Source organism: Rhinolophus sinicus, linkage group LG10, assembly GCF_036562045.2.
Source record: "Rhinolophus sinicus isolate RSC01 linkage group LG10, ASM3656204v1, whole genome shotgun sequence".
Taxonomy (NCBI): Eukaryota; Metazoa; Chordata; class Mammalia; order Chiroptera; family Rhinolophidae; genus Rhinolophus; species Rhinolophus sinicus.
Genome location: NC_133759.1, coordinates 12,048,445 through 12,071,601, shown reverse-complemented (window position 1 = coordinate 12,071,601; position 23,157 = coordinate 12,048,445). Strand labels below are relative to the sequence as shown.

The following is a 23,157-nucleotide window of genomic DNA, read 5'->3' as shown; positions in this document are numbered from 1 at the left end:
CCTTTGAAAATGTGCTCAAACCCCTCAGGGATTTAGATTTTCCTATAGTGGTGGGGTCTCTTCAAGCTGAGATCACTCTGCCTTGAAGATTTTTAAATTGTTTGTTACTATAGTATTCACAAAGTCTTCAATCGGATGGCTTTCTCTTTTGACTAGGCCATTTTACTGAGTTACATCTCAGACTATCCCAGAGGTATTGCTAAAATTCTCTTTTCATGCAAAACCACTCGTTTTGTATGGGATGTAGCTTCCAGACATTGAGCTCTCAACTGTCAGTGACCTGAGGAAATTTTGGGGGGTGATGGAACTGTTCGGTATCTTTATTTGTGGTAGTGATTACACAAGTCTTTGCAAGTGTTAAAAATCATACAACTCTACACTAGAAAGATATATTTTACTGTATGTAAATTTATTTTTTTTTAGTTTTATTAAATTGATTGAGGTGATATTGGTTAATAAGATTGTATAGGTTACAAGTGTACAACTCTATAATACATCATCTGTATGTTGTATTGTGTGTTCACCACCCAGAGTTTAGCCTCCTTCTGTCACCATGTACTTGACCCCCTTTACCTTCTTCTACTTCCCCCCACCCCCTTTCCCTCTAGTAACCACCATACTGTTGTCTGTGTCTGTGAGTTTTGGCTTGTTTGTTTGTCTTGTTCATTTGTTGCTTTCAGTTTTACATCCCACATATGAGTGAAATCATATGGTTCTTGGACTTTTTCCGTCTGATTTATTTCACTTAGCATAATATTCTCAAGGTCCATCCATGTTGTCACAAATGACAATAGTACATATTTTCTTATGGCTGAGTAGTATTTCATTATATATATATATATATATATATATATATATATATATATATATATATATATATCATATAAATATACCATATCTTTGTTCAATAATCAGTTGTTTCCATGTCTTGGCCACTGTAAATAATGCTTCAATGAACATAGGGGTACATATATCTTTATGAATAAATGTTTTCACATTTTTCAAGTAGATATCCAGAAGAGGGATTACTGGGTCATATGGTAGCTCTATTCTTAATTTTTTGAGGAACCTCAGTACTGTTCTCCATGGTGGCTGTACGAATTTACATTCCCACCAGCAGTACATGAGGGTTCCTTTTTCTCCACAACCTTTCCAACATTTGTTATTCTTGACTTATTGATGATAGCCATCTGACAGGTGTGAGGTGGTATCTCATTGTGGTTTTGATTTGCATTTCCGATAGCTAGTGAAGTTGAGCATCTTTTCATATACTCATATCTGTTGGCTATTTGTACTTCTTCTTGAGAGAAGTTCAGGTCCTCTGCCTATTTTTAATTGGATTATTTGTTTTTGTTGTTGTTGTTGTTGTTGTTAGCTTTAAAAAATATAAAGGGAAACATTGTCAGTGATCCTCCATATAAAATCAAACTGAATTCCTAATCATATGAGCTCTCTTTTTTCACCCAAGAAGCAAATAAAAGAAGGAGGAGGGCAAGAGGGAGGGGGAGAGGGAGGAGGAGAGTATTGTAGGTGTGGTAGAGGGATCACAACATTGGCCCTAGTTCTTCACCCCTCCTTGGAGTCATGCACTTTGCCATGACCTCTAGTGACCTCTCTCTCTCTCTCTCTCTCTCTCTCTCTCTCTCTCCATCCAGCCATGTGACTTGCTTTATCCAATGGGATGTTAGTAGATATGACTCAAGCAGGTGCTTGAAAGAGTACTTACATGTTTCCATTTGCATTTCTGCTCTTGTCTTCTGTCACCACCACAATGACATGCTCAGTCTAGCCTGCTGGAGGATGGGACACAAAAATGGGAACAGAGTGGAATCATCAGAGTCATCCTAGCCAAGATGGGCCAATAGTCAGAGAATTTCCAGATATGTGAATGAGTTCTGAGACTAGGCCTGCTTAGCCAATTCAGGCTAAGTTGCCAGCACACAGACTCGTGATGTGAATAGAAGCTTGTTATAGATTTTGAAGTTGTATCTTATGCGGCATCATTGTGACCATAGATAACTGATACAAAAAGTAAGGAATTATAAACCATAAGAAAAAGGAAAGATTAGCTTTGGGAGGTGGAAACTGTGAGAGTCGTGCACATTTTCTTGAAGTCTCTCTCTCTCTCTCTCTCTCTCTCTCTGTGTGTGTGTGTGTGTGTGTGTGTGTGTGTGTGTGTGTGTGTGTCCTTCTTTCTTTCTTTCGGAAGGGCACCTGAATAAAGCTATGCAGGAAGATGAAAGTGAGATTGGTATAGAACCAACCTAGGGATATGTCACATTGTGATTGGTTTATAACTACCCAATAATAATGGTCTCTCCATATCTTTGAATTTGAATCCATGAATTCAAATGTGTACAGCCTCAGATGAATGTAATAAAATAATTGTAAGAAAAGAACAGCAGTGTCATTGTAGTCTTCTATGAATACACATGGTTAAATGTACGTGTGCCCCCCTACCCCACCACACACACGCTCCAGCCAGCCTGCATAGGTCTGTGTTCCTTAGTATACTCATTGTATAACACTCCCATTGTTCCAACGGGTGGGTGTGGTAACGTGGCAGGCCAGCATCTCACCACATTGGAAGAACAATGTTCTGGCCAAGATGAGGCCAGATAATACATTCAGGTGGTAGCCTCCCTGCCACTAACTCAGTGTGCCTCCCAGGACAGAAGAAGCCAGCAGGCCAAGGGGATGTGGCAGCCTGGTTTTGGTTTGGATTAATGTTGTCTTAGAAGGAGAGCAGGAAGGGAGCCCCTAACTTAGGCCACAACACAGAGCAAGAGTTCAAGGATGGAAAGGGCCTCAGAAACGAGGAGACCAACAGCATATGGATCCAAGGGATGCATCCAGATTGGAGCAGACCCTGTCAATGGCTAGGAGGATAATGTCACTAAAAGGAACATTCTGGAAAAGCAGAGCTGCCCAGGGTTGGGAAGTAAGTGAGCCCGCCAGTTAGGCCAACAGGTGCTGCAGTAGGGTGGGGACATATCATGCTCGCAGTGTAGGGACATAGAGGTGGATAGCAAGAGCCATACTCACCTGGAGTAGGTGTCAGGGTAAAGCTTGACATTTGCCATCCAGACACACAATGGGACCCAGGGGATTAAAGACAAAAAAGAGAGGCTTCAGGGGCTCAGTAAAGATGGGAATTAGGGAGAGCAGGTATATACAGGTGGGGAGTGGTGTGGATTAGAAGCTGGGCACCAACGCCTGAGTCAGCTTCCTGGGCTCCTGGAGAAGCCTATAAAGGTGGTGGAAGTTTAGATAAAGGCCCTGGTGTCATATTGAGCCCATTTCCATATCCTGTCGATTTAAACTTCCACCACATCCTGAGATCCAGACTCCTCAGCATCCTTCCCATCATCGTCTTTTATCTTGAATTATGCAATGGTCCTTACTTCTCTTCCTGTACAGCTGCCAGAGTGAGCATTTTAAGATGTAGCTTAGATTGCATCATTCTCCCTGTTTCAAATCTTCCAAGTCCTTGAGGATTCTTTACCAGTGATTTCAAACTATTAGGACCTACTTCACCGCTTTCATGCCATTCTCTCCCCTTCTCACTGCTCCAGCCATGATGACCTTGCTTTGGTTCTGCGATGTCTGCAGCTGTTCCTGACTCAGGTGCCATCACCTGAGCTCTTCCCTCTGCCTGCATGCTCGCTCCCCTCCTCATGACTCTGGCTCCTACTTTTCATTCAGGGCTCAGTTAAATGCCATTTCTCCAGGGAGACCTTCTTGGATTTCCTCTTTTGAAGAAGATATCCCCACTTTTCCTTCCTCACTCATAGCATCCTGTTCTTTGTCTTCAAAACCATGATCATATTGGTAATAATTTGTAATTATTTTTGTTGGTTTGCCCCCATTTCTGTCTGAAATCCCCACCTATAATGTCTATGAGGAGAAGGACGAATTCTGTCTTGTCTACTTCTGTACACCCCATGCCTAGCGTGGCACAAGGCATAGAGTAATTGTTCAATAACTATTTATTGAATCAATAAATGAGCTTTGGAAACAAGGCAGAAGAAGAGCAAGACAGGCCTTGGTTACGGGAATAGCCCTCTGGCCTCCCATGGGCATCCCGATGCTGAATGTGTGCCACTGGATGAATTTCTGTCACATTTACAGCCGCTGTCTTTATCTGGCTCAGGGATGAGTCTGGACCAAGTAACCATGGTAGGGTTGCAGAAGACAGGGGAGCACACTCCTTAAAAAAAAGCCACAAAAGGCTAAAAATGATAGTCTTTGAGTGTTAATTCATTCACAAAGCTTTACCTGACACCCTCCTCTGTGCGCAGCTCTCACTAAGGGAATGTGGTTGCTTTCTTGCTTCCTCTGACCCAGCTGTCTGTCCCAGCATCTTACCATCCACAGTCTAGGCAGCTGACAACTGAGAAAGGGAAGCTTCCAGCAACTGCCTAGACTATTCGCTGTCAAGATCCTTCTTATCTTATTTCTACTCCGGCTTCCAGGCACCTCATTCTTGTCTCTATCTGCCATTTTGGCCTCTACTTCTGCCCCTGGATTTGTGCCCACATTAAGAAACTGCACCTTGAACTTGGTCACTGCCTGAGGTCATCTCTGGCCTGGTCTCAGAAGTGAAACTGGCTGAGCTGCCAACAGGGCACATGAGGGCCCCGAAGGCTCGTGCAGCATTCTGGCCACTGCAGATGACATCCAGTTCTGCTTCTGCCAGACCATGAGAGCCAGTGGTTCTGGCTTAACCTGGCATCCGTCTCCCCTTTGTCCCTTTCCACTTGTGAACCTCACAGTTCTCCCTGTCCTGCTTTCCTTCATTTAAAAAAATAAACGTGAAAATCAGCGAGAGACCTTAAGCTTCCTAGTACATTGTTTTTTCTTTAATTCTTCTTTACACATTTATGTAGAGGTAGGAATGGCTTAAAAGCACGAACCTTCCTCCCTGCATGGACCCTAAACCCTGGTCTCAAATCCTCTTCAGGTTGGGTTTTTGAGAACTGGGAGACAACAAGACAAGGGTGTGACTTAGACTTACTGAAACTGGAATAATTAAGCATCATGCATTGGCAAAGCCACATTTTGTGGTCAGAGAAAAATTGTTAGAACCAAAGGAGCCTTTGATTGTGGGAGACCTAAAGTGACCACAGAGGAAAGGGCCTTCAGTGATCAGAATCCTTGGGCACCCAGCAGCCTGGGTGATGTCCCTTGTCCTGCCCGTCATAAGCAACGGCTCACCTTCTCACGCCACCCCATCTCTGCAGGGTTGGACACAAGCACTTCCTAGGAGGCCTACAAAGACATGCAAGAAGCAATATCACGGAGCCCTTACGCTTCAGGAGACGTGAGCTCCTCCTGGATTTCTGAATTTTCAACATTTCACAAATCAATGCAATCACACTTAGGTACCGAAATAACAGAGCAGCAGAAATAGAGTTGCTGACTTGTAACCAAGACAGAAAGTCTCCATACTCTACATACTGGAAATTGAACAACTTCTAAATTTAGTGCCTAAGCTCAGACACTAGAAAATGGTCAATCTGATGTGGGTTTACTTAGACTGATGTGGAAGGAGGCCCTTCATGGACCGTTAAGAGAAGTGAGATGAGCAAGAAACCAGGACGATGTGAGACGAGGAGTTCCTAGAGCAGACACGTGTCCCTGGTGTCCTCTCAGAGAGATGCAGCCGTTCCTCAGGAAGGAGGGACGGGGAGTAGCTACTAGTCCCCCCGGGGAGTTAGTACATTTTGTAATTTGCCTACATGCTTTTCTGCATTTTAACTAGGACATAGTTGTGATTTTAACATGATTCCCAATTAATGGTTGCAACAGTACGAAGTTCAAGCACAGTAGACGGGCATTTCAGGGAGGTCCTTTGGAAGTGGCCAGTATCTTGTACCGTTCATGATGCTGGCTCAGGGAAGCAGCCTTCTAGATCGCTTCTGGGTAGGGCTGACTCTGCTCAGAATACTGAATATCGCAAATGGGATTAGATCGCCGAAAACGCCACCCCAATGTTCCAGGGAGTTGGACTTTCAGTTACAAAGGGTGCTAAGACCAGGGTCTGGGCCAGGGTGAGAATGGCCTGTGTGACAGGCATTTGCCTGAAGGGCAAGGTCTCTGGAGGCCACTGCGCATTCCATGGGGCAGAGTCAGAGCCCTTTCTTGGGGAGGGGTCTCCTGAGCCATGGCCATGGCTGGGACTTGGGGACCCCACCCCCCATTCAGCTTGTGCCCTCCCTCCCCCATCTCTTAGTCACCAGGCATCTAGAAAAGCTCTCTCCTTGTTTTATCTGGCAGAACCTTGGGACAATAATTGGACTGGATTCAATTGGCCAGGAAACCAAAGCCCAAAGAAAAATGCCTCATGACTCCTGCCAACCTCCTGCTCCCTGCCAGGCCCAGTGCTGGACAAACAGCCGTGCCAGTGTTTGAATTTGTGAGGGGAAGTACATTCCGTATGTGGAAGCCACATAATGGAAGTTATGTACTTTTCAGGGACTGCACCAGCCAGAGCAACTGCTTCTCCCATTATGTGGCTCATGAAAGGGTTTTCACCTCCTGGGCTGGAAGGGAGTTGGTCTGTCTGCAACAAAGGCGTTTGCCTCTGTGGCTTTCTGAAAAAGAATGTGTGTGCTTGTCAAAACAGAACTTTCCTGCGTACTTGGAAGAGTAGGCCTGCCTGCCTGCCAGAAAGGAGCAAGGCTCCGTCTGGTTGAAAGGGAGAAAAATTCCACTGAGCAGGCCCATTAGCTACTGCACAGGGCAGCCTTCCTCTCTCACAAAGACATTTGTTCACTGTCGCACGGCCGGCTTCCCTAGCAATTTCCTACCAATGCAGTTTGACTCAATCTGGAAGGTGGGGAGCTGGCAAAGCCATTGGAGGTGAGTGTTTTCTGATTATGGAGAAGTAAATAAAACTTTTCCCTGTGGTGGACCGGAGCACGCCGGTTCAGGGAACTGTGAGTAATGTGTTGGTAAACATGCTTACTTGGCTTTTCCAATCATTTTTTTCTTTTCCTTCAAAGTAGGCTGCTGTTATTCCCATGCTGGTGGGAAAACTGAGGCACAAAAATAGCTTGACCCAGGACCTGAAGAAGGGCCTGGACACCCGTGTAAGGATTAATCCTCTGATTGTGACTATGTGGCCCTCTTCCAGAAGCTCACTCTGGATTCAACCTTCCAATGCAGCCAGAAGAGTACGATCAACCAAAGCCAAGGCCAGGGTCTAACTCAGGTAGGACTCCAGGAGCACAGTGAACAGCACTGATTTCTTCCGCTGAGACGATCGCCCTTGGGTATGATTGGCACGTGGTCCCTGCCAGTGCCTGACATTCCAGATTCCCAAGCAAATCTTCATAAAACTCAAAATGCACCTGGAAGAGCAATGCCATCCCCTCTGTGAATGGATTATGTCTCCACAAGACAAGTCTGCACAATGGACGTGGAGGCTGTCTGTGAATTCTAAGCCCCTGATTGTGAGAATTTTAATCCATTTAATCTTAGTAGTTGGGTTAACCTTACCTAACAAATGAAAACGACCTCCCTGGTTCCTGGGTAGGAAGAAAGGAGGCAAGAAGAACCTGGGCTAATCTAGCAATTGCCTAGGGCTTTGCAGTTGCAGAAGCATTGTGCTTTGAGATACCATAGCCCTGAAGTATCTGCCTGAATTTCTGGAGACCCAACAGAAGTCTTGGCAGGATGGAGGACATTTTTTGGATCTAGTTCCCAAAACTATAGCTGTGAGTTCCAGGGCGATAATTAGGTATTAATGCAGCTAGGAATGGTTGTTAATCAATTTATGCAAACTTGTTTAGATGTAACTGGGAATTTTTATTAACGAATGCATGCAAGCTTACAAATTGCTTACTGGTATCAATAACTCACGTGCGTGAATGCGGTTACTTTGTTTATAAGAACATGCCTGATGCCCTGGAGCTCTGAGGACGAGTGTGCAACACAACCAGCTTTTCAATGCCAGGCACTGCTTCCTTCCGAGCAGAACATCGCCTTTGCTTGAGAGGTTAAAAATCAACAGCAGGGTCTGACGAGAAACATGGACAATACATGAAACGTCAGGACTCATCTCTTATGTGACACCTGCTGATCTCAAGAGGGTTCAGCTGCTGGGACACCACGGTGGTTCATGATGGTTCTGGGCTAAAACCAAAAGTTAATGGTAAGAACCTACAAGTGGGACCAGATCGTGACTCAAGATACGTATATTAAGTTGAAGGAAAACAACAGCGTGCGTTTCATAAGCATGTGCACAAAAGTGGCCAGGGGCGTATGTGTCTCCTAATACAAGGTACTTGCAAGTTTACAGCAACCCTCCCTAAGAAACACGCTTGCCATAGAGAATTCAACCTGGGTTTCATCAAGCATCTGGATATGGCTACCAGTGCACAGGGAATCCAGGCGATAGAGGAACATACTAAACAACATTCTGAAGAAGGAAGAAGCCAAATCCAGAAAATGGGAAATTCTGTGGGACAAAGGATTTGATTCCTTCAGTAAAGAAATGACAATATAGAAAACACAGAAGAGAAGAAACTAGTATAGATTAAAAAAAAAAGATATGTACTATTTTGAAAACATAATGTGTGGACCTAGTTTGGATCCTGATTTTATCAAACCAATTATAAAAAGAACTTTTTGTTTAGATATCTGGGAAATTTGAACAAAGACAAGTTATTAGATTATCTGGTGATAATATGTTATGGATATGTTAAAAAGAAAAGTCCTTATCTGTATGTATGTATATATATAATATTCATATATACAGAGGGTGCCAGAAAAAGTATACACATATTAAGAAAGGAAAAAACTGTATTAAAATTGTAATACTCAATATATACTGATAACGAAAGATGAATACAAATCACATTTGACTTCTCCAGTTATAAGAGGTGCTCAAAGTGGTTACCATCAGCCTAATTAATACAGTTTTTTTCTTTCTTAAAATGTACATACATTTTTTTGGCATGCTCTGTATATAGCATATAGTCATATATATGTGAAATAACTGAGATTTGCTTTTAAATACCTTAGCAAGAAAAGTAGATGTAGATGAAGCAAGATTAGCAAAATATTAATCAATGTTGATACGTGGGTACTATGTACATGAGATTTCAATATACTATTCTCTCTACTTTGTGTATGTTGAAAATATCCAGAATGTGCTTCCAAATGAACAGAAAAAAAGTGCTATCAGAGTTGAAGCTTTCCAGCAGGGAATCTTGAAAGCTTGCTGCCGCCTTACTTTGTGATGGGAGTGGGGGATGTTCAAAGCAGCAGAATGAGCACAAACATTAAAGCAGAGGGTGGCTACTGGCTCGTGTGACAGCTGGACAAGCCAGAACTGAAGGTGGCCCACAAGGCGGGTCATTGCTTACAGACTAGAATCATAAAGACTACAATATGCACCCACAGTCCTGTCTTCCGTCTCACCCTCTTTTCCATTCCTCCTCAAGCATATGTGAAACATCCAACACAATGTTTCCTGGGAAAACTGAAGGAATAAGACATACACCCTACTCTTGAGGAGTGGACACACTAATATATAGAGAATAGAACAGTTAGTTAAACAATACAAACTCCTAAGCATCCTTGACCACTCAAGGAACCAATCTTCCGCGTGTATCAGTGGTAAGTCATGGCGGCCACCTGGAGAGATGAGGATAGAAGGGTCAGCAGCCTTTGGAGAGTCTGTGGACTTTAGTCACAGACAAATGCTTGGGCCTTCTACTCATGCTTCCTTCACTGTGGCCTTTTCGATCCTGAAGCCAAGATCAGAGCATATATACCAGGGTCCCTGGTCTGTGCTGCCAGGTATTCCGGCTTAGGTGGTTGACCCAAGGTGGGTGTGCATGAGCTGTAACTCCTTGGCTAGAGGCATGTCCTTGCTGGACTTCAGACTCTGGCTCTGGGACCATGTCATCTGGAACAACCTCTAGGAGGCATATGGCACAGGAAAGCTGGCAGCTGCCATCCTGGTGACATTGTTCCACACTCCTAGTTGTCCGAGTACACTTGAAAATGTGTCCACATTGGCTCCTGGGAATAAGCATTTCAGACCTCTTAACTCCATGTGCGCAGTTCCCTTCCTGCTTCCTTTCCTGGCATGGACACAAACCCAGATAACGTCTGTCTTTCACCTTGTTGCTCTTCCAAGAACCGGAGATCACTTGCAGCCCAGCTTGTTGTCTCTCCCACCTGTCCTCCCTACATGTTTTACTTGAAGAGCTCCAAATGATTGTTTGGGCTCATTGCAAAGGACATTTGAATGCGAACAAGTCTCTGCTGAAAGAAAAGCCATGGTTAGAGAATGTCTTGTTCAGGAACAATCTTGTTTCTGTAAAGCATGCATCGTATGTCCAACTACTTGTCAAACAGCTCCAAATACAGATCTTCCCTGTCACATTGGTGGCTTTTAAACTGGCCTTCCTAGCATCCCAGATCTCTGCAGAGCTACTTGAGGACATCTGAGCTCGCAGGGATCCACAGCCTCCATCACCTGAAAGAACTCCCCTTCCTTCTGCTACATCCAAGACTCAAAACCAAACCAAACCAAACCCCTATCTAAGAAAACAAAGTTCAACACCAACCGCTTTAATAAATAAGTATTCTAACTTGTTGATTTATATATGACCTTTGCTAAAGGGCTTGGAACACAATCCGCTAAGATGTCTGAACATGCCACCAGCATTTTTGTTTACTCTGCCTTGTTAGCCAGCCTTTCCTTCATTGCTATCCTGAAGACGAACCAGACCCGTCCTCTGTGATTTTACACAAATTTACAGAACAGGGAGTTCAAAGGTAGTAACATTGTCTGTAGTCAGTCTTTTTCCAAAGTGGAAGTTCAATGTTGCCAACCAGTCACAGCTCAGTCTGCCTGCTGGCATCCACATCAACATTTCGGAGCCACCGAACACAACAGGAGAAATAGTCTCTCATCGATCATGAAACCCGACTCATTTTCTGTGGGTAAACAAGGTTGATAAATCCAGGTAGCCTTGGACATGCCCCACCTCACCCCTCCTACTCCAATAAATCCCACAGCAAAAGGCCAACCGACAGGTGAGAGGGGCAGGAAAAGTGGCCACACCATCGATCATAAAGGCAATCCCAGGGCAGCAATGAGAGCTAATCACTGCCTTCTTGTCACCATTTCCAATAAAAACGATGGCAGAATTACCACCTCATAGCCACAAAGTACCTTCATGTTTCACGGCAGATAAACTGTGGGTGCCACTATCACTTCAAGACTTGAGATGAATGCATGAAACAGAGGAGAGGACACAAGTTGGAGGGCAGAGAATGATATTCTGACAACTGCTATATTTCCAGTAGGGAATCAAACAACCCTATTCTCTGGCCAACAGTTGGGGATGGGGCATCCTGTTTTATGTCAACAAGTATTTATGGAGCACGCACTCTATCAGTGTGGCTTCTGCTCCAGTCACTTGGCTGGAGGTGCACCACTTCCCCTTGCCACCCACCACCACCTTCCTTAACTGGAAAACTACCGCTCACGAATCTGGCTTCAGTTTAAATACTGCTTCTGGGATGCTATCTCTGCCCTTAAGAAGGGTACATGCCTCTGTCTATGTTCCCACAACATGTGACATGTCCTCTTATCATGAAGCTCACCAGGATGACTTCCAATGATCCATTTACTTCCTGATTCTAAGCTCCTCTAGGAAGACTGCTTTTGCTTGCTAAGGCATCCCACTGCCTGGCATAGTGTCTGGGACAAAGGAAGGTATTCAAGGGTGTGGATGGAGCCAGTGATGGAGAGTACTGGGACTCAAACCCAGGTCAGTGCCAAACTATGTCTAGAATAGGCTCTGTCTCTAATATCAAACAAAAAGATTTCTCTAGACCGTGGCTTCTCAAAGAAGCATATACAAACTGTGATGTGTATGCTCATCACCAGTGCATTTTGTTAAAAGGTGAATTTTAATTCCATAGGTGTAGGGTGGGGGCCAAAGTCTGCATGTCTAACGAGCTCCCAGGTGATGCTGCTGTGGCTGGTGCAAGGGTCCCCCCTAAAAGCAAGGGTCTAGCTGCCATAAAAACAAAATACCTTTATAGTCTATATCAGAGAAACAGGGTCTCTCTCACCTGGTATAAGCCCAGACTCCAAATACAATGTGGAAGGGACTCAGAAGGAGGTCCTCTGCCCCCTTCTTTTTTCCAGCCTCAGAGCACCTGCTCCCCCACAGCCAATGAGAAAGGAAGCCAATGAGTCTGTCCTCTGCTGTTGTACACTTGAACTCATACCACAGTTCTTGACTGCATTTCTCACTCTAGAAAAAAAATTCTAATTTGACAGTGGAGGGTGAGATAAACCCTGATTTATCAAATTATATTTCCTGGATCTGTCTAAACAAATTCTCCTAAAACCTGCTGAGGAAATAATTCTACTATTTCCCTAGTAATCTGGGTAGAGTTGATGTCATTCAAAACTCAGAGATCAGTTTCTTTCAGGTGCCTCTCTCAAAGGAGAACTCCACCCTTTAGAAATGTTTTCTCTATAAGAAATTAAAGAGCCAATGCCTGTGAGCCAACAGAGCAAGGGACCCCCATTCCATGGGTAAGGATACTGGAGGTAACAGAGGGCTGCCATGTACCAATTTGAAGACACTAACTGTTGATCACTTCTAATGCTGAGCACACATAGCTTCCCATTTCTTATGGATTTAGCATACATCCTTCTTTCCAAGTTTGCAGCCACTCTACCATACCTACTCAATTTTCTTCATATTGCTCTAATGTATGTATCTACACCCTATCAATGTACAAAGAGGAGCACTGATGAGCTGAAAATTAAAAGAAAACCCAAAACATAGATAAGCGGATGCAACCAGAGCAACAAAAAGTCATTAAAACAAGAGGAAAATAAAGTCATTAAAACAAGAGGAAAATAAACAAAAGCTTAGTCTGTAGGACCTTAGGAGACTTTAATTCCCAAATATATCAATTTCTTTCTATTCCAAAGTTGTCTAGGAAAATCTAAACTGCAGCTAGCTGTCTTATAAAAATCTAAATGCATATCAGTGTTCTAAAGGGACACAGGAAGAAATGCAAGGTTGGATTAACTTAAACCGTCTCCTCTATCAAGAAAGCCTTCCACATGTGCTCTCCTTACGAGGGTCCAGTCAATGGCATGTGTTTATTTGCTACAAGTACTTGCTTCCCTTCCCAGCTAAATTGTACATATCTGCACAAGGGTATCTCTCCCTCTTCTGAATGTAAATTTCTTATTACAACTTCAAATCTTACCACTATTCTAGATTACCTTATACTCCAATCAGCATGATCTACATGGAGTCCCATATACAGATTATTTGCAAAAAGTGGTCACGATTATTCCCCTCTTCATATGCACACCATGTTGTAATGTGACTTTGCTGCCCCTCCAATTAAGAGGTGGAATTATTCCCCCACTCCTGTAATCTGAACTGGCCACATGATTTTCTTTGACTGATGTAATGTGGCAGAAGTAATACATGGGAGTTTCAAGGCCAGGCCTCAAGAGGCCTTGCATGCTTCATCGTGCTCTCTGGAGCCCCTGGCTTCTGTCATGTGAGGGAGCCCAGGCTAGCCTGCTGGAGGATGAGAGACAGCCCAGTTCTCCCAACACCGGCCTCAGACATATAAGAGAGCACAGTGAAGAGCAAAGTCAATGCCAGCCGACCCACCAGCTGACCTGACATAGGAGTGAGTCCAGCTAAGATCAGCGGAACCCAGCCAACGCAGGAAGAAATGCCCATTTGAGGTTCACACATATTTTGATACAATTTCACTGTTTATATTTTCTAAATTGTGCTCACATAAATAAAGTGATATAGAACTGTGCATTCCCAAGAGAATTTCTTGATTTATAAATAAGATTAAATCTTAAGTATCAACTTGAGGACCTTCATGAATGTGTGGCCAGGGCCAGATGGATTGCCTCCCTACCTTTCCATCCCTTATATGAGAGTTCCTGTGCCTAGCACAAAGCTGAGCACACAGTAGACCTTCAACATAGAGAGAATGCACACATGTGATTTCCCATCTGTCTTACAGGAAACTGAAATAAATCATCAAGGATCCTCTTGACCCAGATCAACTCTAAATAAGAGTACTCCTTCTTAGACCCTGTGGGGCAGATAAGGAAGGAAAATTTCCATTTTTCGGGCCCACTAAGCCAGGAGTTCCCAACTCTTTTTTACTGCTCCAACACCCTGAGGGACACACACTGCCTTAGATAATGGCGGCTCACTGCAGAGTTGTGCAGGGCTCTTCCTCCCATGGAGGGGGTGCTCATCAGAATGAGAGAGAGAGAGAGAGAGAGAGAGAGAGAGAGAGAGAGAGAGAGAGATGCTTGAAAAAGCCCCCAAGGAATTCTGACCTAGGCCTCTCCACCTACAAGGAGAATCACCAGGTCTAATATCCCAGGCTGGATCGTTTGTTTTGAAGCCTCTGGAATCCACAAGCTTCTAGTCCTTTGCTATTGAACATGGCCTCTAGGCACATACAGCTATTTAAATTTAAATTAACCTAAATTAAATAGCATTAAAAATTCAGTTCCTCTTAACACATTTGAAATACTCAATAGCCACTTGTGAGAAGCACAGAGAACTTTTTCATTGCAGGAAGTGCTATTGGACAATGTTATTCTAGTCAGTCCACGCATGCCTTCTCGCCTCTTTGGTTCCTGCAGCCTCCCCATCCTATATTAAATCATCTTCTTTTCTAATCCTCAATTAATCTACTCTCTTCCCCTTTTCACTTTATTTCTCTTTTTCCACTGCTTGCCCCTCGTGCACCTTCTCACTTTCAGTTCACACAAGCTGCCCTGAGCACCTTCCCCCAGGCCTTGGGTAGCGTGAGCTTCGGTATTTTTCATTCTCTAGGAGCACAATGAAAACCTACATTTACATTTAAATGAAGGTCCTACTTCAACCAGACAGAGGTGTGCCTGGAAATAAATCCGTGTATTTCAGGCCAGGGAGTTATCTTCATTCTCATAATATAACCTGTCTCAATACCATTGGAAAATATTACAAATAGGCTGTTGCCTGCACCTTCAGGAACAGGGCACCGAGTTGGCTGTCAGCTAGGCATCCAGGCAGCAAGCCCTTGCTGAGGGCTAGCTTCCATTCTCTCTGTCTGTGCTGTATCTAAAATAACCAATAGCAGCTTAAAACTGAGCAGCAATTCTTGCTGCTATAATTGGACATGGAGCAGAAAACTCAGACCTTGAGCTGTGATGGAAGATATATTTGCTGAAGGCAGGCCGTCTTTCTGTCTTTCAGGAATCTGCTGTTGCCAGGGGGTTCCAAATCTAAGAGGGATCGTCTTGCCCTCTTCCTTCCTTTGTGAGACCTAGTTCGTCTCTAAGTAAACAGCACAAATCTACCAATTCGGACAGTGGATTTGTTAGTCTTGGAAAACGGGAGAAATTAATGTTCCTGGGAATGAGAAGCATAAGAGTACCTGTACTCTGTTGGGCTCCCCTGGAAAACGGATTTTAATGCCAGTCGTCTATATGGGATGCGATCCTGGGAATGGCATTTACCCTCTAATTACCGGCTGTCATTTGGTGATGGATGTTTGTGGGGGCAGTACTACCTACACTTCTGGCCTCTCCCAGGAACAAGCCAAGCACAACCCTGTGGCGACAGAACATCCTCGGCATAGTTGCAAGTACTGTCAACATGTGTGCGAAGGGTAACACAGGGGGCTATAGGTGGGACGCCCACAGTTTGGCCACACCCATCTTTGTGCCAGATTGGAATTTCATTCACTTCCTCAAGTAAGCAGGAGGTTTGTTTTTCTATCACTGGGCTCATTTTAGAAAATCGTCTCCAGCCATGATGCCTGGCGAGAACCACATTATGTCATTCCCTCCTGTAGAGTACGGACGTCAACCTGGACCCCAAATAGCTATTTAGGGTGGGTGCAGTGGGTGTTTACTGCACTGGCCCACTCGGCTTCCTTCTCTACATCCTGCACTTCTCTGAGGGGAGGGTCTGTGGGTCACAGAAACTTGCTTATCTTCTGGCTGCAGAGGTGGACGTGTGGTCCAGGCCAGGCCGATCACAGCCCTCATACACTGAAAAGTTCAAGGGGCAGCTGTGTGCCTCCAGGGGGCCAATCAAAATCCTTGTGTGAGACCTCATATATGGCTGCTGGAAGAATGGGTTTCTCTAGAGCCATACAAGCCGAGAGCTGCCTAGGGCCACCTTTCCATTCCTAGGAAGAAAGCATCTGGAAAATGAAGCCATACTGAGGCAAGTAGGACCAAGGAAAAGGTAGGCAGAAACCAATCCTGGTGAAAACATGTGAACCCCTGGATCCAGCTTTGCCTAAAGTCAGTCCACTCCTGACTTTCAAAGCACACAAGCCAACAAATGTACTTACCTGGTAAGGTTAATTTGAGCTGGGCTCCTGTCACTTAACTGAAAGAGTCGTCCAAACACGGGTACAAGAATAGTATGTTCTTGGTAGTTACGGGGGCTGACTCTTCATCCATCGGACTATACAGAGAGAAGAGCAGCCACTGCATTTACTGTAGTGATGTCAGTGTCACGTGGTGTACACTGCCTTAGCTCTGGGGGCCAGGGGGAAGAAGGTTAACTTTGCCTAATATTTGTTTTTGTTTCATGGACACTGAATTGTATAACTGACGAGTTTTTCTCCTTGCATTGGGTGCTCGGAAAACCTGAGGGAAATTTGGTTCTGCTCTTTTCTCCCATCATCGCCCAATTTCTCCACGTCTTTTCTGTCTTATACTGTAGATATTTGTGTACACCACTGCAAATACGTCTTTTGTTAGGAATGAGAAGAATTGTTGCAGATGTCTGTACCCTTCAAATTCTGCTTGTACCTGGGATGGACTAGTCCTTACAAAACAGCATCCCAACTTGCTCAGCTTCTGTTTCTTTCTGCTTCAAGGCTTTCTTTCAAGTCACCAGGACTTACTCAGTCCACACAAGCACAGCCCAGAGTATTAGGGGGGGGTCGACTTCCCCAGGAGAAACCCTCAATCAGGGGGCGCGGGGAATTGGTCTAAAAATGTCCCAGCCTCCTGTTGGTCCAGGGGCCAAGTTTGAGGTACATGCGACACAGTGCTCTAGGGGGCCCCCAGAGAGACAGGGCCGCATGTGCCATGACGATCTCTAGCATTTATTTGCTTCCATACCTCACTCGGTATTGCCTTTTCTTCTTTCTCTTGTCTCATGCTCCCCTCTTCCTTCCTTTAATTTCCTGGAATCACCTTTTATAAAACGACTAGCATCCAAGTCCTTGTTTCAGGCTCTCTTTTTGAGAGAACCAAACCCTAGAGAGACATAAATTTAGTTAATTAATAATAAATGAAATTAACAACTGTTTTTTTTTTTTCCTTACCCCACTTTACAAAATACTGAATAAAACAGCAGCCTGTAAAAAAACAATGCGAAGTCACTCTGTTTGGCTGTGAAAACGGTATTGAGAGGGTTCGAGAAGGCCCCCAAGCCAAACATAGGGACCACATCCCCACAGCAGTGAGGAGTGTGATGAGACTCTGGAATGAGGCAAACAATTGCCAGCGACAGTCAGGATGCTCACTGCCTGTTGGTTGCCGAATGAAATAAAAACCGCTGAGGGGAGGACCCCTTTCTAAGCAGCAGGCTTCCAGACGCATTTATATCTGTACAACGCCATTATACTAAAGGGAATCACATTAGAACAAATGGAAAACAAACAAATACAAAACTTGAAAGAAAATAAATGAGCTATTTCCACATCTAACTATCTGGTACAAATGTCTGGCAGCAAGTAACGTTCTCCCTCCCTTTTCTGTGAAGAACATTTCCACAGCATTTGTTCCCAACGATGTAACATACTTCCTGTTGGGATTTGTGAGCTGTTTGCACCAGCCTGATGGTTTGCTTCCGTTGAAGCTTCCCTGTACCCCAGGCAGAAGCGATTACACCCCCTGGATGGGGTGGGTGCCTGGCGGCCTGGGAGTGATGCCTTCCTGCTCTCAGACCATCCCAAGTCTGGGCTCCCTGGTTTAGACAAACGGGCCCTCTGGCTCTAGAGCCCCAGAGAATTCAGTCAGTGCCCTGAGACGCAGTCACCCCCCCATATGTTTTGTATACTGCAGGAGGACAAAGGCCGTGACCTTCCCGTGACCATCAGGCAGCAGCACAGGAAGTGGCTGCTCACAGGAGCCTCGTGAGCAGGCCCAAGCCCAGAATTCTTCTTTGGGACACATAGCCAGGGCAACCTTCCACGTGACTAGCACACAAATGAAATGTATCCCATGTAATTTGGCTCCATGTTAGTCTTATTACAAAAAAATAAAAGAAGGGAAACTGGAGTTGAGGGAAAGAGGAAGGAGGAGAAGGTGCAGGAAGCACTGCAGTCCTCTGGGAAGGGGCACTGTGAGACCGGAAGGAAAGCTCTGGCTTCTAGAGACCTGGACTGTGTCCAGGCCTCCGTGTGTTCACCTGTCTCAGCATTGCTTTGCACTAGCTCACTGAGGTCCCCGCCTGCAGGAGAGACCCTCCAGGCTCCAACATGTGGGTTTAGAGGAATCCAAGGTCACTGAATGGCCAGGGCTTTTTACTGTGGCCCTAACCAGGCCCCAGAGCTGCCCTGCCATGTTTCCAGGAAGTATGGAGGAGGAGCAGGCAACCACAGGGCCCAGCAGGAAGGCCCCTGTTGGTGGCTCTGCTGGCGAGCATCCCTCTGGATCCCCTCAGGGGAATCTGACTCAGAAAGCTCCCAGGAAAGCCGGGCCTCCAAGAGAAGCAAGACTTGTAAAAATAGAGCCAAGAGGCTGTTCGCTGCGGTGATTACAGACGAATTGCTTCAATCCATCAATAACCCAGTGTCGTGCGGGGCGGCCTGCGGGGTCTCTGCTCCCGCTCCCCATACAAGAACGCAGGATATGGTGAGGCCAAAAAGGAACACCCACGGAGCCATAGGTAGGGGAGTCATACCACTATATTCTCTCTGGCGGCACTATACTCTCACTGGAGGCTGGATCCACACTGTCCGCAAACCGCCATCCACGCTTGCCAGCCCAGCCACCACCTTCTTGCTAGCCCCCATTCTTTCTCCCTTCTCTCTCTCCTTCTCTCTCTGCCAGCGTAGCCACAGCAGTTATATTAGTGGCCAATGGCTCACTGGTTACAGCTGACGGCCAACCAGCCACAGCTGCTGGCCATGCAATCACAGTTGATGGCCATTTACTACCTGAGCCAGCACCTGTCTATGTGAGGCCGAGAGCCTGGAAACTACTTTCTGGGGCTCTGCCCCCACACCCAGGCTTTTAATGCCTCACACAGAGACTCAGGGTTGGGTGGAATGAGAGTAGACCCTGGCCTTTTCTCCCACCTGCTCTGGAGCTAGGCAGGTATCCCATGAGGGGTACTTGAACTGACTCCCAGCCTCCTGAGGCATAGCCACTCACCACTGAGATGGCAACACACCCCAAGCTGAGGGGCCGGGGTGAGATCAAAGGGCAAGGGCTCAAGGGCTGGAGAGCCCCACTTGCTTCCAGCAGAAACTCTCCTCAGGACTTTTTAACGTGGAGCAGCTGGAAGGCAGGGCAGTGTGGGGACAGAGTCCCAGAGAGCAGTTTCCAGGCTCTCGGCCTCACGTGGAAAGGTGCTGGCTCGGGTAGTAGATGGCCATCAGCTGTAACTAGTTGGCCATCAGCTGTTATCTGTTAGCCATTGGCCACTGATGTAACTGCCGTGGCTGAGCTAGCAGGAGTGGATTGCAGTTAGCAAGGGATGGGTTTGTTGGCAGAGAAGCGGATGGCAGATTGCGGCTAGCAAGTGGGGTTAGCAAGCGCGGATGGTGGATTGCGGACCGTGTTGATCCTACTTACGTGTCTTGCCCGGCTGCCAGCGAGACTGGGGTACAGGAAGACCCCTCATTGGGGTACTGGCGGATGTTTGCTTTTGTGTCTTGACCAGCTGCCATCGAGAATATAGTGGTATGACTCCCCTATCTATGGCTCCATTGTTGTTCCTTTTTGGCCTCACCATATCCTGCATTCTTGTGCGGGGAGTGGGACCAGAGACCCTGCATGACAGCAGGGTAACAAGGAGACTGTTTGAGGGGTGGGCCTGGTTCTGGTGAGAAGGGCTTGGGGTGGTCTCCTATAGAAGGAAGTGCTCTTTGTTTACCTGGAAACAGGAAGGGAAGTGGGTGTCGAAATCCCAGGTGGCTACCGTTGGTCATGTTCTGTGACCTTGGGAAAGTTGGTCACCATTCTGGGCCCCTGAGATTTCTTACCTCTTGGCACAGCTCAGCGAATATTCCTGAAGAAAAGGAAATGGCACTGGGCCATAGGACAGCCAGTGTGCAATGTCTCAGGGAGCCTGCTGGTGCAGCTGGTGTGAAAAGCAGGCGAAAGGGAAGTATGGTGACTGCACGCACACACACACACACACACACACACACACACACACACACACACACACACACACACACCCCCTGCAGAAGCTCCCCAGCCAGCAGGGGTCAACCCTGACCACACAGCTCCCAGAGGGCGGAGCCTGGGGAGGGGGGACAGGATCACAGGGGGGCTGCCCTGCCGAGCTCTCACAAGGGAGCTAAGTCCCCTCCCTCTCCCAGCAAACATTTGGCACCAGTGCTCATGGGCGCTGGGTCAGCAACCTTCTGGGAGAGCCAAGAACAGAACTGGAGGAGGAAACATCCTGTCCAGGAAAGAATGGCCCATTTCTTTTCCCTCTGGGGGCAACCAAGCTTGCTGCTTAACAGCTTCGGTGCTGGGGTCAGGCTGGAGTGGGTTCAAGTTCAGGCTCGGGGACTCTTGGAGCCCCGTTGCCTGGTTTATAAAATAGGGCGATCAAAGGTAACAGCCTCAGAGGGTTAAATGCAATGATATGATGCAGGTATCCTGCTCATTACAGTCTGGCAAATAGTAACTGCTCAATAAATACGGGTTATTGTAATTACTGAGCTCTGAGGCAATGGTGCCCAGCACACAAAAGAGGATTCGTAAGTGAACCCAGGATACCTCCTGATCTGGGGTGGGGCGGGGGAAGGGCAAAGGTGAAAGCCTCCAGGAGGCTGGGGCCCTGCAGACTTGTTAAGGCAAAGAAAGGGACTTCTGCATGAAAATGCTCCAGCTTTGCCTCCTCTGGCCGTCTGGCCTCCATTGTGGCCCAACCTGACCAATCATACTGGCTCAATGTGATGGCCCCCTGGACTGGGAGGGTCTTGGGCTGCAGAAGGAAGTGGAAGGAAGGGGATTCTCAATCCTTCACGGCCCGTCCTTGAGGAAGCATGGAACTGTGATAACATCGAGGCTCCAGAGTCAGAGGCCTGAGTTTGAATTTCAGTTCTATAATTTCTACCTTGCGTGGCCTTGAGAAATAGAGACAATCACTGCTACCTTTGGAATTACCGTGAGAATTAAATGAGATCATATACGTATAGCTCCTGGAAGATGTTTAATAAACACTGGTTTTCTTTCTTTGAAGGATACTAGCTCCATGAAACCTCTGTGTCTCTGTCCTGTATTTAGTGATATTTGGTTTCACCTCTGTACAGAATCAATCACCAGGCTTCTAAAGCAAAGATCCTGTGAGCCTCTGTGTAGAGCCTGGCTCGGACCCAAATCTCTCACACACACCCCTTTTAAAAGAAAATTTACTTCTCCTAATCAAACCCACTCCAGCAGGAACGAAAGTGTCATGACTGTGATGAGGACCTCAGATTCAACCCCAGTGTGCCTCCCTCCCAACCTCCTCGTCCCTTCCTCCCACCTAGTACCCAAACTCTCTAATTGCATCCGGAGGCTTTCTGCCCAGTGTGAGTGAGTCACTCCCTAGATGGCTGCTGCACTGCCAATTGCCCGTATGCTGTACAGGCCAGGTCCCCATGGAAAACGTCTAGGGCTACTGCCCGAGTTGCAGGTGATGCCTTCTGGGTGGAAGATAAGGGTTTCAAACCCCAGGGATTTCAGTTATCTGAACTTCTTGGTTCACAGTTCACGTGCATGATGCAAAAATCCACCTCTAATTCCTATTTCAGGGACTAACCAGCTACAGTCACACACATCAATGCACAGAGAGCCCTGCTTGATTCAGCCCATGCACATCCATCACTCACTCAATACACAGTAGGTGGAGCAGCTGCCATTGCCAGGTACCAGGCAAATGAGCCCTGTCAGTTCTGTCCTGTCTTCTCTCCATCCCACGGGTGCTGCCCACGCTCAGAGCATCACCATCCCTATTGGGCCATGACAACAGCCTCCTTCCACCCGGGACCAGCCTGTTACGCCCTACATGGTACCTCATGTGTCTGCCTCATCTCCAGGGTCTCTGTTCATGTACACGGTGATTCAGTGAGACTACACTTCTTGTACTTCCCTATTTTCTCTGCCTAGAATACCTACCCATCTGGCATCTTGCCCTTCTCCCACCTGCCTGGATTTACCTCAAAACTCACCTCTTTTGGGAACTTCCCTGATCACTCAGACAGAATGATTTCTTCCTTCCTGTAGGCTGTTGCTGTACCTTTATCACATTATAGTGTAAACAAATCCTGTTCCCACCTTTTCTTCCCCACCTGATTCTGAGCAACTGGAGGCCAGAGACGCTGCTTCAGTCATCTTTGCGGACATAGTCCTTGCCCTTGAGAAAGGACTGAATGTTTGTGTTCCCCCAAGATTCCTGCTGATTTCTAATCCCCAGTGTGATGGTATTGGGAGGTGGAGCCTTTGGGAGGTGATTAGGTTGAGTGGGATTAGTGCCCTTATAAAAGAGACCCCAGAGAGCTCCCTCGCCCCTTCTGCCATGTGAAGACATGGTGAAAAGACAGCTATCCATGAACCAGGAAGTGGGGTCTCACCAGACACAGAATCTGCCAGAGCTTTGGTCTTGGGCTTCCCAGCCTCCAGAACTGTGAGAACGTACATTTCTGTTGTTTATAAGCCACTCCGTCCCTGATGCTATGTTGTGGTAACCTGAATGGACAAAGACACACTCAATTAAGTTCTCTGGAATGTGTCAGTTATCAAATGGTGCATAACAAGTCACTCCAAAATGTAGAAGCCTACAACAAAAACAATCATTAGCTCTCACAGTTTCTGTGGACCAGGGATTTGGGAGTGGTTTGCCTGAGTGGCTCTCACTTGGGGTTTCTTGAGAA

General features: G+C 46.2%; 1 protein-coding gene and 2 long non-coding RNA genes across 3 annotated transcripts in view; 1 reads left to right on the top strand and 2 right to left on the bottom strand.

Moving 5' to 3' along the window:
• Positions 1–14,144, top strand: part of LOC109445394 (uncharacterized) — a 221,570-nt gene extending 207,426 nt beyond the window's left edge. Inside the window, exon 4 of the long non-coding RNA XR_012489610.1 lies at positions 7,008–14,144. This is a non-coding gene — a long non-coding RNA (uncharacterized LOC109445394). The remainder of the gene's footprint in view (positions 1–7,007) is intronic.
• Positions 924–16,513, bottom strand: LOC141567174 (uncharacterized). Its single transcript, XR_012489611.1, has 3 exons — positions 16,396–16,513; positions 1,727–1,793; positions 924–1,375 (listed from the first exon to the last, which is right to left on the bottom strand). It is a non-coding gene; the product is annotated as an uncharacterized LOC141567174 (long non-coding RNA).
• A 91-nt stretch (positions 16,514–16,604) lies between these two features.
• The window catches only part of ULK4 (unc-51 like kinase 4), a 650,099-nt gene continuing 643,546 nt past the window's right edge, over positions 16,605–23,157 (bottom strand). The window contains exon 40 of the mRNA XM_074312876.1: positions 16,605–17,314. Coding sequence (XP_074168977.1) covers positions 17,255–17,314 — 60 coding nt within the window. The 3' untranslated portion in view covers positions 16,605–17,254. The remainder of the gene's footprint in view (positions 17,315–23,157) is intronic.